At 32.2% G+C, this 16,535-nt stretch overlaps 1 protein-coding gene across 6 annotated transcripts; it reads right to left on the reverse strand.

The window, feature by feature from the left end:
• Positions 1-429: 429 nt before the first annotated feature.
• Positions 430-10,082, reverse strand: LOC131628220 (E3 ubiquitin-protein ligase ORTHRUS 2-like). Of its 6 annotated transcripts, none has more exons than XM_058899084.1 (14): positions 9,758-10,082; positions 9,554-9,657; positions 8,095-8,235; positions 7,844-7,965; positions 7,179-7,347; positions 5,908-6,028; positions 3,715-4,137; positions 2,902-3,452; positions 2,655-2,754; positions 2,475-2,536; positions 2,265-2,367; positions 1,765-1,915; positions 1,427-1,644; positions 431-938 (listed from the first exon to the last, which is right to left on the reverse strand). In XM_058899084.1, exons 7-14 carry the CDS (start codon positions 4,096-4,098, stop codon positions 888-890), a joined length of 1,620 nt encoding a protein of 539 aa, XP_058755067.1. In that variant the 5' UTR covers positions 4,099-4,137; positions 5,908-6,028; positions 7,179-7,347; positions 7,844-7,965; positions 8,095-8,235; positions 9,554-9,657; positions 9,758-10,082; the 3' UTR covers positions 431-887. The 6 variants fall into 6 exon arrangements, with proteins under 6 accessions (XP_058755062.1, XP_058755067.1, XP_058755065.1 ...); XM_058899082.1 differs by having other exon boundaries at positions 7,179-7,356; XM_058899081.1 differs by having other exon boundaries at positions 7,179-7,356; positions 7,490-7,965.
• Between the last annotated feature and the right edge of the window lie 6,453 nt (positions 10,083-16,535).

Consider the following 16,535-nt stretch of genomic DNA (forward strand, 5'->3'; position numbering starts at 1 on the left):
GGTATAATTTTATTGACTTGACATAAAAAAAGTTAATTATTCTTTTTATTTTCAGCGACGTTTTCTTCCTTCAATCGTCTTCTTCATCTTCTTTCTCTCAGCATGTTCGATCGTCTTCATTCTCTAGAAAATGGTATTTTTTTTTCTTTCTTGATCATAAAGAATGCCACGTATAAAAAAATGACATTAATATTTTTAGAACGAAAAATGAAATGACATACTATTTAAAAAATAAATAGGAAAACTGATTTTGTGAGATGGGCAAAATAAAAGGACTAAAAGTATAATTTAGTCTTGAATTTATCTATAATATTGACTGCATTGAATTCATCTATAATTATAAATAGATAGATAGGAAAATAATTTTTTTTATTAGATTAATAGACCAAATTGACATCCTAGTTTTTATGCTTCAAATTCATGAAGTTCAATCTCTAAAAAATGTCATCTGGTTTTGGTTCAGGTTCAGTTTTAAGATCTTAAAAGTAGGCCTTTAAAGAATCTTATATAAAAGTATAGTTTGATAGGAAGATACTAAAATATAAAATGCATCCACTCCTTCTCAAGTTTAAAATGACACTTTGGAGAGGCAATACCAAATAAATATCAAATAAATAGCAATTCCCAAATGTAGTAAATATCTTCTCAAATCACTCGATGTCAGGACTGACCTCCGAACCAGATTAAGCGGTCCAATGACCGGATACTGGTGGTAAAAACAAACAAAAAAATCTTCTCAAACCACAACAAGTTTAATGCAAATCCAAAATAAAACAAGACAATCAAATCCATAACCCATCCATAATTGCAAGCCATTAGTTTCCTTTCCAGTTTCACATCATCAATATGTTTCTTCACGATCCCTACAGCCTTGGCATCAGCACCAATTAAAAATCTCTCTGGAGTGATTCTATGACGCCCTTCAAGTCTGTGTTAACCTATTAAAAACCAGAAATAATAAGCAAAATAAGACTTTTTTATCTCACTAAATATTTGAAACAAAACTTGAAGCATTATCCAAATGCACATACACTTCTAATAATATTAAGTACCTAGAGATATGATACAAAAAATCAAACATTATCAGATCCATATGTCACCAATATTAAGACTTCATAATAAACACTTAATTCCATATTGAATTTCATATTTTCAGATATAGGTTTAAAAGTTTATTGGTAAATTTGGAATACTGGTCATTTCATAGTAAATTAGGAATACAATTAAAAGGAATTCCAATAAGGATGATAATCCATTTATTATTTGGTTGGTGCAAATACAAGTCCAAATACGAATATTTATTAATCACATTATTACAAATATTCAAAGCAATCCAATGGTTAAAAGTAACGATAAAACTAACAATGTCGACTTCGAAGTGAAATCTTAAGGTAATCATTTATTTTAAAAAGAAGTTCAGCATTACCTTTAAAATCGGAAGGTAATCTACAATGTCAGTTGAACAAGTAGGACATTTCATGATGTTTTTCTTTGTCCGTAAAGCAAATCCACTTTGAGATGCCCTCTCCCTTATATAACTTTGGCCTGAAAAGACACCTTCCAAGCAGGCTTTGCAAAAGTTGTGTGCACAAGGTGTAGTAAGAGGGGAAGCCAACACCTTGTGGCAGATAGTGCAACCAAGCTCTACAAAAACATGAACCCAATGTCACAATGTATTAACTTATTATATTGTTCTTACAACAACAACAACATCATATAATAAAAAAGAAACAAGGTGAATAGTTATCACCGAGGATCATATACCTTTCAAAAGCCTATCCTTGATTTTTAAGGACACCCTTCTTGCTTTTTCCACATCAAATTTTATTTTTGTTTCATCAATAGGATCCACAATGTTCACCGGTTTCTTACTTAGTGGTGGAGGCTTCTTCCATAGCCAACATCCTTTTTCCTCCTGAAAATTTAGACAAATGCACATACTGATAGACCTTATAAAAACTATGCAACAACTAAGTTGGGAAAATCTTTGCTTTTATTTGAATGATACACCATTCGACTGTATGACCATCAATTCACCCTTTATTTGACTTTTAGCTTCTTTTGGGATACAACCTTTAAGTATTTCAGGTGTAAACATGTAGGAAAATTTTTTTCCAAAGCCTAAACAATTGTGATTATCATGTCTTACAAAGAACAAAAATAATGTTTAAAATAATAGATAGATTTAATAAACAGGACTGAAAGAAACCATTTAAGAAATCAAGAAATCAAAGGAAAACATATCAGTAGAAAATGCCACTTACATCAAAATCCCATGATGGATCACCCTTCCTTTCAGTAATATCAACTGCACCGTTCAACTCCTCAATTATAGGTAGTGGACAAAGACGATCTCCGGATAAATCACTTTAGGTCAACAAAATGAGTTTAAGTGATCAATTTTTATACCTCTACTTGTATTATAGTAAAAATACACCATACGTAGGAAAAAATTTGAGGAACAAAAAACCAACCTTGTCCATGGAGCAGGCTCATTGTCACACCTCACAAACAGATATCTACAAACCTTATGACCCTATGACAAATATATTTCTTGTTAACAATAAAGCTCAATATTGATAATTTGTTGGGCTTCAACCAATGTACTTGGATAAATGGAATGGATAATGATTACAAACAAAAATCACACTTACTTGTTTTCCAATTTTGCGCCACCATTTTTCAATTCTATAAACCCCATCGTATCGCACTCCTGCTTTGGGAGCATAAGAGGAACGTTTCTTTTTGTGGGACCTAAACCAAATAAATGAATTTACAAACAAAATACTATATAAATTTACACAAATCTTTGTAAAAATTCATCATATTATAACATTGAAATTTAAAACTAAGCTATTAAAGAACAAATCAATTGAATTTATAATAAATAAGAAGACAAACCTTACAACGCGAATAGGATAACCTTTTTGGCAACTGAGTCTGAAAGCCTCATTCTTTCTCTCAGATTTTTTATCAAAGAACTGATTTTTGTTGGTACGTTTGCTACCACTAAGATCTCTTCCACTACTTCCACTATAAAGAAACCAATTACCATGATCTATGTCGTCAATGTAACCACCAGATAGAGCAACAGATTGAACACCATGAGAACTCTGTCCAGCAGTCCTGGCATCGTGGGGAAAATGAGCACCCCATTGCATGCATTCCATCAAACTCTCCCATGTATCACCAACAAGAACCCCCCGTTTTCTAGTTGGATCATTCTCAGCAACAATCGGTCCAAAATGATCTTTTGGAATCGTCACAAATATCTTCCCATGAGCAACACTCTCTGATCTAGCCATTTGAATGGTGGTCGCCAGTTGTACATTGATTTGTGGATCACTCGCCATCTTCGCTGGAATTTCAGTCCTACAATTCGAGCAATTGCGTTTTCCTTGCTTAACCCATTTCTCAAAACACTTCAGGCAAAAATTGTGCCCGCATGGTGTCTGAGCCCCCAACAACAACAAATAAGAAATTTCAATTTCAAAAACAATAATTCTAATAGACCAAATGTTTTAACACATTTCAGTGAAGATCAAATTGTTTATATAACCTAACAAAAATAATTTTGATTGGGTCGTCTGAACGATTTGATTTCAAGATTTGAATATAATGTCACTGGAAATTGTCAAATAATCAAAACAAAAAAATATGTATATATTTTTTAATTGGTGAAGAAAAAATATAGAGAAAATGAAAGAAACTAACAGTGATAGGTCTCTCAAGCAAGGTCAAGCAGATAGAGCAGTTAAGCTTGCTATTGAATACATCAAACACCTCATTGGATTTGTTGTTGTTTTCAATAGGTTGTTTAGAAGATCCACCAATGAGTACTTGACGTTTTTTAGCCTTTTCTTCACTGGTAAGTGAAGTATCATTCTCGATGGCATGGATGGTAGAGACAAGACCACGAGCGATAGGAGTAGCAGGTGCATCAGCGACGTGGTTGTTGTCCACTGGTTGAGAACAATCAATGCATATCCAATCAAAGATTGTCAAGGGAAGGAGAGGTAAACATGGAACATGCCATGGAGTTGCACATGTTCTGCAATGAAGAATGTCAATTTCTAGAGGCGTCTGGTTGCAGATCATGCAAACACCAACAGAATCGCAGGGAAGCTGCTTGTTGCGCTGCTGTGCCATTGGGATGAAATGATTATCAATTTTACACTCTTTTTCTTTTCCCCCTCTATGTTTTAGTTGTTTTTTAATACTTCCTTCTTATCCTTTTTTTCTTATTTTTTCCCTTCTTTTTCAATGTTCAATGGCATTCATTTAACTACTAAAATATTATATATATTCATTTGTTTGACTTTTTTTACTTATATATATATATATATATATATATATATATATATATATATATATATATATATATATATATATATATATATATATATATATATATATATATATATAAGTAAAAAAAGTTGTCCATGTCCATGAACATGCTGAAAAAAAATTATTTATTTATTTTAGAGAAAAAATACTTAATATAACTTTTGTAGAAATAATTTAATAATTATTTACCCATAGTGCATAGAAATTTCAACCCACATATTTTATCAATAAATATTTATATAGTTTTTTATAAATTGTTTTAATTTCTAATAATTAAAAGATTATACAAATTAATATATAATCTTTTAATCATAAAATCTTTTTAATACTTCCTTCTTATCCTTTTTTTCTTATTTTTTCCCTTCTTTTTCAATGTTCAATGGCATTCATTTAACTACTAAAATATTATATATATATTCATTTGTTTGACTTTATATATATATATATATATATATATATATATATATATATATATATATATATATATATATATATATATATATATATATATATATATATAAGTAAAAAAAGTTGTCCATGTCCATGAACATGCTGAAAAAAAATTATTTATTTATTTTATAGAAAAAATACTTAATATAACTTTTGTAGAAATAATTTAATAATTATTTACCCATAGTGCATAGAAATTTCAACCCACATATTCAACTTTCAAACATATTTTATCAATAAATATTTATATAGTTTTTTATAAATTGTTTTAATTTCTAATAATTAAAAGATTATACAAATTAATATATAATCTTTTAATCATAAAATCTTTTTAATACTTCCTTCTTATCCTTTTTTTCTTATTTTTTCCCTTCTTTTTCAATGTTCAATGGCATTCATTTAACTACTAAAATATTATATATATATATATATATATATATATATATATATATATATATATATATATATATATATATATATATATATTCATTTGTTTGACTTTATATATATATATATATATATATATATATATATATATATATATATATATATATATATATATATATATATATATATATACATACAAGTAAAAAAAGTTGTCCATGTCCATGAACATGCTGAAAAAAAATTATTAATTTATTATATAGAAAAAATACTTAATATAACTTTTGTAGAAATAATTTAATAATTATTTACCCATAGTGCATAGAAATTTCAACCCACATATTCAACTTTCAAACATATTTTATCAATAAATATTTATATAGTTTTTTATAAATTGTTTTAATTTCTAATAATTAAAAGATTATACAAATTAATATATAATCTTTTAATCATAAAATGTAAACAAATATCTAAGCAAAACTCATTGAGTGACCATGTTATAAAAAAACATAAATCGTCAACCAACCGTAAATCAAAGCTTATGTGATAAAAAATGTTGTGTGGCAACACTAAAGGAGAAAAGGAACAAACAAAAAAGCAATGACATAAACCAACATAAAGGTTGGTCTCCGTCTTTTAGATTGCTTGCTTCTTCAAACTTAAATAAACATTCTTCCAACTAAGTTTCCCATAATAATCACAATAACAATAACATTGTATAATTACCTTTGTAACTAGTAACACCAAGATCCAATTATGTCTCTAAGAACTTGAACTTGATGCTTTTGTTTCTACTCTCTCTCAAGCACTTTAGGTCCTACCGGTTTTGGTTCTGGCCACTAATCACCTTTATTGACAAAACATGAAGATGAGAATTCCTTGTGATTTTTAATTTTACAACATTGTAGCAAATAATGAAGGTATAGTAGAGATTTGATCCTCAAAAATAGAAATGTTAATGCGATAATTCCATAATCTCTTACTGAATTAAAGACCCAAATCAAAATATCCATTGCATCTAAAGGTAGCTTAAGAGTAGTTCAACAAGCAATGCAAACACCAACAACACAAATGTATTTAAGAAGACAATTGTATTAGGAATTCAGCATATCACCCTTTGGACCATTTTCTGTTCAGTTTAACTGCTACTTCTACACTATAATTGAATGCTTCTTATAGAACCCGTAAAATCAAGGTACCCAAACTGTATACTATTGAATGTAAAAAATGAGTTCAAAAGCTCTATAATGGTGAAAATGGAAAAAGAAAAGTAAACCAGAGATCTATGGATTCTTAAACTAGAGAGAATTCTTTCCTAAGTGTTTTCTAACAAACTTTCTCAATGACTTTAACATATTTTATGTGTAAAGTCTTCTTGTTTTACAAGTGCATATCATATAGCCTATATGAACTTGAAGCAATTGTAGAAAACAAAATTCATAGTTCAAATTTGATGGAGGACTAGTATAACTAACTGACATGAATAGACAATTAGTTGGTTAAAATCACCTAAAACATTAGCAAGCCAAGTGCAACAATGAAATATATAGAAGTTGTAATAAGTAACTAGCTAGATAGCTATGCTAGTATAAACTCAATACTCTAAAATATGATTTTCTTGTCAAACTTAATTTATTAAGTGAGTAATCAAGTGTGAACTTTTCAAACAAATTGAACATTGTTTTTTTCCTTAAAAGGATATGTAAGGAACTTATTATGAATGAATGGGCAACAAAATTACCTATTTCTAGAACACTCCAATTCAAAAGCATGCACAATTTAAGTGATAAGGCTCTTGCTTTCTAGTCCAGTATTGGATGCAAGGTCCAATTACAATGAAATTTTTAATAATTATAAGAGATCAACTAATGAGCAATAGAAATCATGGATGTATCTACTCCATGTGCCTTTAAAGTTCAACAAACAAAGGGAAGAGAAAAACTAAATAAAAAAAATGTAGAACAAAGCAGAAAACCATCTTTTATTGATTAGAATACCTGACATGAAACAACGATGGTATAGAAGGAGCCAAGAAACAACGATGGTATAGAAGGAGCCAAGAAGCAAAGGTACTAGAACTGTGCAGAAGGAACCGGCAGCATCGTGTGCAGGAACTGGAATAGTGTAGAAGGAGACAGAAGCATCGCGCCCAAGAATTGGACCATCCTAAACATTCTATCATTACAATAAATTAAGACCACCAATTAAGAAGAATATGTTGGTAAAGCATAGAGACAATTCCCCAATCTTAGTACTAAAAAATTTAAAAATGTTTGGACTGATATTTGAGTTTTTATAACATCTTAACCTTTTGCCTTGTCAGTTTACGACCAATTTTGACGTCGAAAGTTTAACTTAAGACCCTTTAGCTTGATGCAGATGCTGATACAATAAAGTTTACTTAAGACTGAAAAGTAATTATAAACAACAATAGTATAGAAGGTGTGACTATAATAACGTGATTTTCTGATCAAGATAAGCAACATAAGAAAATATCATAGATACCATGCCAACAAACATTCTATATCTAGCTGGATGTCCAGCATCTTCAATTAAATGAATAACAATAGTACACTTCTTTGCCATATCAACCAAGTCAAAACCACTCAGACAATCCACAATACTGCAATATATGAAAAAGAAGGAGCCAAAAAGCTTTTACCTCAAACCTGTGCATTGTTTTATCAAGAATTGCAACAACAATGAGAACAATCCAAACTAGTTTATCTTCAATCACAAAGAGGTCATTGCTATCATTAGCATAGCATGTGATCTTTCCCTTTCCTATTCCATTCATTGCAAACAATCAAGTGTCAGTTGTACAGAGTCACAAACAAACCTAAACACTGACAGAATAGAGGACAAAGTAAGCCGTATTAGTGACATTAAGGTACAAGATTGAGAGACACTTACAGCGAAAACTGGAGTTAGGAATTTCTCTTGAAAGAGAAAAGTATAGGCTCTTACATTAGCCAAAGAAACCAATGCTTTCTCCTCAAGCTCTTCCACGGGAAGAGTCTTCCGAGCAGTCTCCCAGCATCTCTCAACTTCATACTGCAAGATATCATGACAATCAATCACAGTAACGGTTAGAAACCAGAATTGATAACTAGGAAAATTGACAGAAAAATGGTGTAAATGAGAAACAGTATTTTATTAATTGAATATTGAAGGAATTACATATAGGTACAACACCCAAATTTTGCCACAGCACCCAAAATTACATATAGACTTGTAAGTTTCCTACTCGTAACTAATCTCCCAAATTACATGAACGCATCCTCAATCCACTACTCAACTTTACATATTCAAGAAATGGTTCAACAGTCCTATCCTCTCACTACCACATCACCTACCGCTCACTAGAGTTTCCCTTCTTAACCCTTCTAGAATAAACTTTCCAGATCCTAGGCTCAACAGTGGTTAGGGATCAATTCTTTGTATGGGTCTGCTACGTATCTGACCAACTTATATGGCCAATACCAAATTTTTAAATGGGATTAAGTTCGAAAATACAGAAGAGAATTTAGGAGAGTGAAGGTCTGTTCATAATTAGGTGTCTGTTCAGAATATAAAGGGTATAGAATCTAACATTTAAATTTAAAAGATATAGAAAATAAAGTTGGATTAAACACTCAACAAGAACACGTGACTGTAATTTTAGTTTTAACCTATATTTGATTCTATAGCTTTAAGATTAGATTCTATTTGATTTTACTATGGGTCAAACAGTGCCAAAGAATCACTTGAAAGCAGTGCAATAGGTAGACCTAGAACCAGAAAGAGTAAATCATAAAAACAGAATCTATTTGGAGCATAATCTATAACTACCACACTTGCCTCTACACTATAAAACTCCTTCACATATAGACTTGAACTATAGTTGAAACTTGCAAGTCCAAAAGTATAAACACGACAATGAAAAGACAATAATTGAAGATACCAAAAATAAAGAAACTAGGGAAGCCATATAATCTATCATTTAAATGTTGAAGATACAAAAAATAAAGTTGGATTAAACACTCAACAAGAACATGTAATGACTATAATTTTAGTCTTAATCTATATTAGATTCTATGGCATTAAGATTAGATTCTATTGTGGTACAAGACACAGTCAAACAACACCAAAGAATAATTCGAAAGCAGTGCAATAGTCTGACCTAGAACCAGAACAATCAAACGAGAAAAACATAATCCATTTGGAGCATAATCTATGGAACACGAACCAAACTAGCACATTGTCTATACACTATAAACCCCCTTCACATATATCTATAGTTGAAACTTGCAAAGCTAGAAAGTACTATATAAAAATGAGAATGAAAAGCCAATAATTGAACGCTAAAAACAAGGTTAGACATTTTTTCTACCTCGGTGCCTCAAATTCTTTCCCCTTCCTCACATGGTTCTTCATCAAATCTGCACCACTCGCCCAGTTATGGAATGCTGCAATAAAATCTTCTCTTTCGAAACCCTAAACAACAGTGATAACCATCACATACAAACCCAAAGAGAAAAAAATCCCCAAATCAGATTTGAATGAATAAAAGTAAATGAGAATGAGGGAAACATACTCATCTTGAACACGATGTTTGTCCGTGGGGGTTTGAGAAGACATTGATGCGTTAGGGTTTCTGATTTTGGGTGATGCGGAATGTGTTTCTAATTAGGTTGGTTCAGTTAGATAAACCTAGTTAAGAGAGAGAGAGAGAGAAATAATTGAAGAAGAAGAAGAAGAAGAAGAGAAGTGAAGTTACTATCTTCATGCATTCCATCAGATTGTTGACGGTCTCCATCGCTTCTATTCGACTATGTGACGTTCGTTCAGTTCCATAAGGACGTTTTTTCAAGTGTTACCATTGCAATTCCCACTCGTTCAAAGTAAACTAGTGGGATCCTCAGATCAGCTGGTATTGATGCGGTAGGCATACTTTTGTTTTTAAAATATAATAAAAATTTAAATATAATAAAAATTTAAATAAAATAAAATAGGCTTAAATGCACTTTTTGTCCCTGTAAGATAGCGAGTTTTTGATTTTCGTCTATGTAAGTTATTTTTTTTGGTTTGAGTCCATATATTTCTTTTTTCGTGTTCGTTTTAGTCCCTAAAGTTAAAATACACAGGAAATTTCGCAGGAAAATCTGCAATAAACCTGCAGACTTTCCTGTGGATTTTAACTTTAGGGACTAAATCTCAAGCAAAAAGTAAGATATAGGGACTCAAAAAAAATAAACTACAGGAACGAAAATCAAAAACTCGCTAACTTACAGAGACCAAAAGTGCATTTAAGCCAATAAAATATAATTATTTTATCAAAATAGTTTATTATTTAAAAAATGGTGATGTTTAGAGTGGGGGCTCAATTAAGTCCTTCACCGATAATACATTTATATTATACTATTGGATATGATATATGATTCTAATTTGATAGAGACAAAGTTGGGAGCACGTGTGCATCTCCTTACTCCATCATACCTCCATATCTTTCCACTTTCATGTTAGTTTTTTTAAAATAATATTGTTTCTCCCTCACCTTCATCCCTTCCATAAAATTCTACATGCAATTATCGTATTATGTATAGAGCTTCCATAAAATTCTATCTGCAATCATGATATTTGTTGGATCACGATTTTAACAAGTTTGCCACCGAAGAAATTATCGGGTCGAGTCGCAGATCGGTACGCTTTCTTTAAGACGTTTCGCGGTACTGCCAAAATAATGCAAAGCAACTCTTAATACCCACGACGCCTCTAGGATAAAATAACCCAGTTCTATACTATATGATTACTACTTGCACGGTAGATAATCGGTCTAGAAATACACCCTCAGATGGTTCTAACACCATTCAAATATGGTATAAATACCACTTCAGTATCTGGTATAACGATCAGTTGTAGTAATTTCTCAAACCAAGAGAAATTTCAATAATTCTCAAAAGAGAATCCAAGAAAAATTATACTTGATAATTTCTCAACTCAAACGAGGAGAAATTAACATTATTCTCTAAGGAGAATCCAAGAAAATAAGTTTTTGGTATGTTTTGGAATGAAACAAGTGACTTCCTTATATAATGAAGTAAACTAGCCAAGCTTTCTAATCTAAGCAATGTGGGACTAAAGAGTTTTTGCAACTAACATACAATGTGAGACTTGACTTAATGAACTTTTTCAATTCATCTCCCTATATTGGAATATATACATAATATTCCAACAATCCCCCACTTGAATTTAAAAAAGTGTTCAGAAATAACGTCAGCATTTCTAAGATTGTGCATAAGCAGAGGTGTCTACGACTTGTACCTTTGTGTAGCAAGTAAGATTCCGATTCAACAAGAGTGGCATTATTGTCTTGAACTCTATCTCGAACATCAGACCCACACACAACCTTTTCTTAAGGTGTATTCTTATAGCTCGTGCTTTTAATGGCCCTGCACATGTATCCCGGTTTAGTGAAGGCTCTAGGAATTCTGCCTCGAAATTTCATAGGAACCGACCTCAGTTCCACAATCACATAGGTGAGTCTATCAAGAATACTCTTGTAGCCTAGGTACTTCATCATACAGAGTATAGATCTCATTAAGAGTTTCTATTATCTCATCCTCTTATTACTTCAGGATTCATGCTTCTCTTATTTACTCTAGCATGATCGCCTTATATTACTCATAACTTATTATTACCCATTGAACCTATTTCTTGGGATCTCTAGTCATTTAGATCGGGTTACCATCATGAGCAACTCATTTCTATATAGGCATTAGTCCCATCTTTTTGGATGTAATATGGACTTTCTCTCTAGCTAATCCTTTTGTCAAAGGATATGCTAAGTTTTCATCAATGCGTACATGATCCACTCTTACAGCTCCTTTAGAGATACAATCTCTAACGGTGTTGTGCTTTCTTCTTATATGACGTCTTTTACCATTATAATAACGGTTCTCAATTTTTGTAATAGATGTGGTATTATCGTAGTGGATCAACACAACTGGCATAGGTTTTTCCCATAAAAGAATCTCAGCTAGCAAGCATTTTAACCAACTTGCTTCTTCACTAGCTGTGGCTAGTGTTATCATCTTAGACTCCATTGTGGACTGAGCTAGGATAGTCTGTTTCTTTGATTTCCAAGATACAACTCATTCAGTTATACTAAATATATAGCCACTAGTAGCTTTGAAATCATTGATCGGTCACCATTTATATTAAGTTTTCGTCGTTTATCCGGCAAAAATTCATCATTTCGGTAACACATTCGGTTGTTTTATTGCTCTTATGTTAAGTTTATCATGTTTATTAATTTATAGTATTGCATAGCATTTTGTTTAAAGTTTATGTCAAAAGAGCATCTTTATGCCTTTGTTTGGTAGTGTTAGTGTTTCAGGTTGATGTGTTTGATCAGAGGAAACAATGGACGCAATTAGGGGACTTTGGAAGGCGGAGATATGGAAGTTTATGAGGAATCAGGAAGAAAAACACGGGCACCCGTGTGAAAAAACACTGCCCATGTGGAAAAGCCAAGGGAAAGCACAAAAAGACATCAAGACAGTGGAAAAGCACGAGCACCCGTGTGAAAAAACATTGCCCGTGCTTTTGGGCCTGATGCAAAATTCCAAACCACGTGAATAAGAAAATAAACACGGGCACCCGTGTGAAAAAACACGGCCCGTGCTTTTGGGTGCGGACAGAAACTTCACTGTTTGATCTATTTTACTCTGTCTTGTATTAAGGGTACTTTGGACTTTTTGCTGACACTGAGACTGATACTGAAGCTACTTAAACGAAGTTTATGTAAGGAAAAAGGGACTTTTTGGCGAGGAGAAGACACGATTGAAGATTGGAGAAAACAAGGGTTTGGGAGAGAAGAAGGTTTTCATGAACGGAAGCGATTGAAGATCAACTTTCATCTCAATTCTTGTAATGTCTCTATTTTATATTTTTTTTTCTTTGAACAATATGAGTAACTAAACCCTAATGTTAAGGGGTGTCCCTGATTTGATTCTGTAATGATTTTGAATTCCTGAGTTCATCAATAGATTTGTTTTCTTATTTAATTTAATTGTACAAGGTTTTTATGCTTTCTTTGTCGGACCAACAAGATTGATTTACGGTTAACAACCAGCTGGACAGCGGTTGTTAAGGTTTTTGTACGATTAGACTATAGTAGATATCACCTAGGACTAGGGATACCCTATAGTTACCGGTTAACTCTTGATAACATAAAGGCTTGATTTCATCATAATTCTCTAAGGACTTAGGATTTAGGATGAATGTTCAAAGGTTTTCCCACTAAGGACTTAGGGGAAAATACTCTAAAGGGCGGTAATTAAAGGTTATGAACTTGTTGAAGAAATCAAAATTCAAGGTTATTACAGGGCAAATCATACACTTTATCCTAGCATGCTCTCATATTTGTTAAAACCACTTAGTCAATTTTCTGTCATTTTTATTTATTGTTAATTTATAATTGCAAATCAAAACTCTAATTATAGTTTTTGTTTAATTGAACCACTATTGAAACTCGATATTAACGTGCAGTCCTTGAGATCGATACTTTGGGATTTCCCATTATTACTATGTTGGCAGATTAGTACACTTGCTAATTTACCGATCAATCATCCGTTAAGGTGTTCCAATCTGCGTCACTGTACCCTTGTAGTACATCAGGAAATTTCTCATAATGTAGGCCAAGATCCATGATCCTTTTAAGGTACCTCGTGACTTGCTCAATAGCTTATCAGTGCTTGTTGCTCGACCTACTCGTAAATCTGCATAACAATCCTACGACATATGCAATGTCGGGTCTAGTATAATCAGTGGCATACCTAAGGCTGTTAATGATGCTCGCATATTCAGTTTGTCTCACACTTTCACTAGTGTTCTTAAACAGTTTCACAATTGGATCATAAGGTGTGCACGCAGGTTTAGAATCAAAGTATTTATATTTCTTTAAGATCTTCTCCACATAGTGTGATTGATCCAAAGAAATTCCTTGCTCGGATATCGTGATCTTGATACCAAGAATCTCGTGATCTTTCATATCAAAGTTGTAGCACAACAATGATTTCATATTATTAATTGTCTGAATGTTTGATCCAAATATGAATAAATCGTCTACATAAAGACATATGATAGTGCATATGTGATTCTCGGATTTGTAAACACATTTGTCATTTTCATTCACTTTATACCCATTCGATATAATTAAGTTATCAAACTTTTCATGCCATTGTTTAGGATCTTATTCTAATTCATGCAGAGACTTGTCTAACTTACAGACCTTGTTTTCTTATCTGTATATCACAAACTCTTCCGGTTGTTCCATATAGATTTTTTCATCTAAGTCACCATTTAAAAAAGTTGTTTTAACATTCATTTGGTGTATTATTAAGTTATAAATAGAAGCTATTGAAATAAGTACCCTAATGGATATAATCCTAGTGATTGGAGAGAAGATGTCGAAGAAATCTATATTTTCTCTGTCTAAAACCCTTGGCTACAAGGCGAGCCTTGTATTTATCAATTGTTCCATCAGGTTTTAGTTTCATTTTCAAAAGTCATTTTTCAACCGATTGATTTGCAACCAGGAGGAAAGTCTACAAAGCGCCAGGTCTTGTTAGATTCTAGGGATTCTATCTCATCGTTTATAGCTTCTTGCCATAAATCTGCATCCATAGATGACAAGGCTTCTTGAATATTTACTAGATCTTCTTCTACATTATAAGACGCATAATCAGGCCCATAGTCTTTAGAAAATATTTGTCATACCCCAAAATTTGCCTAGCATATTTCAAAATATTTTGGTTCAAGCACTGAGAAATAAGCTTGACTATCTCTCTCCTAAGCAATCAACCCATAACTAGGGTTTTGCTTCTCTCAAAGTAAAATCAGGTTTTGACCCCTCAAGTGGACCTCATGGCCTCTCACATGCCTCAAAGGATCCTCATGCCAAGTTTCAAGCTCTGACTCACAAGTTTGATCAGTCAACTGTTCAAATGGACAACAGTCGACCAATTTGACCTAAAAGTCAATTGTGGTCAAATTACAGTCAAAGTTCATGATTTTTGGTCAACATCAACATTCTAATGTTTGATTCATCATTTGATCAAAGGTTGATCATGATTCATCAAGAAAAGATCCAAAATTCACAAAAGGACAAGTTGCTAAATTAGGGTTCTTAGGTAAAAGTCAACCCAACTTTGACTGATCATATCTCTCTCATACTTTATCAGAAAATCCTCAACCAAAGCTCATTCTCAAGGAAATTTAATTATCTACAACTTTGATGTTGGGCTAAAGGTCAAGAAATGCTTCCGCATAAGAGATATGAGCCGATACATTACAGGTCCTTCTAGAAGCTCGTAAAAAGCTGTTTTTTGTCAGACGCCATATCTTCAAGATAAAATCCACAAATGCAAAAAAGGTTCCAAAGTGGATTATAAAGGACATCTTGGGATTTCCAAAAAGTCCTAGATCATCTCCATATGACAAATATTGAATGAGTTATGGCTTGCACAAGTTGGGCGATTTTTGTGAAAAATGCACAAAAGGCAGATTGGTGAATTATGATATTTTGGACTATTGGGCCAAGGCCTTGGATCTCAAACATGTCCATGAGCTGAGTAAAGACTTTTAAATCAATTATTTTATTTTTATGACATTTATCTCATTTATTTGAATTTTTATTCTTTTAAATACTAAATAAATTAAATAAAATATGAAATAATTGAATTAAATCATGAGATTTGTTTTCCAAATATATCAAGTGATCCAAATATCATATATATCCTTCAAAATTCGTGCAAAGCATGATTGGAATAAGATTGGATTCAAAAAACCAATTTTAGAAAGATTTGTATACAAATTTCCAATCAAATATTTCCCCATGATCACAAGAGATTTGCTTGAAGATTATTGACCTAATTTCTTCTATTATAAATACTTATCAAGCACAGAAGAATAGGGGACGAAAAACCTAGCTCAAGAACACCTTCCACACTTCCAAAATTCAAAGGAACTAGGGCAAGATTTTTTTCTTGAAGCAGCCACTCTCCATCAAAACTAATCATTCAAACATGTTCCTAGAGTACAAAAGAGTAAGAATGAATCAAGAGATTCACGCTGTAGCACCTAGAACGAACGTTCCATGCACATCACATGTCATACATTCTTGATTTTTTTTATATCATGTTTTATTGCGTTCCAATTGAATCTAATGTTTTTTTTTGTTTCTAACATGATTTAGGAAAATTCTGGGCAATTGGTTCAAAGCATGGGTGCGTGAATCCCATAACACGTTAGGGCTCAAAACTTACCTTCGTCGTATCTCAATTTCCAGACCGTTCTAGACTAAATGGATG

The sequence above is a fragment of the Vicia villosa genome, unplaced genomic scaffold (genome assembly GCF_029867415.1).
Source record: "Vicia villosa cultivar HV-30 ecotype Madison, WI unplaced genomic scaffold, Vvil1.0 ctg.000434F_1_1, whole genome shotgun sequence".
Lineage (NCBI taxonomy): Eukaryota > Viridiplantae > Streptophyta > Magnoliopsida > Fabales > Fabaceae > Vicia > Vicia villosa.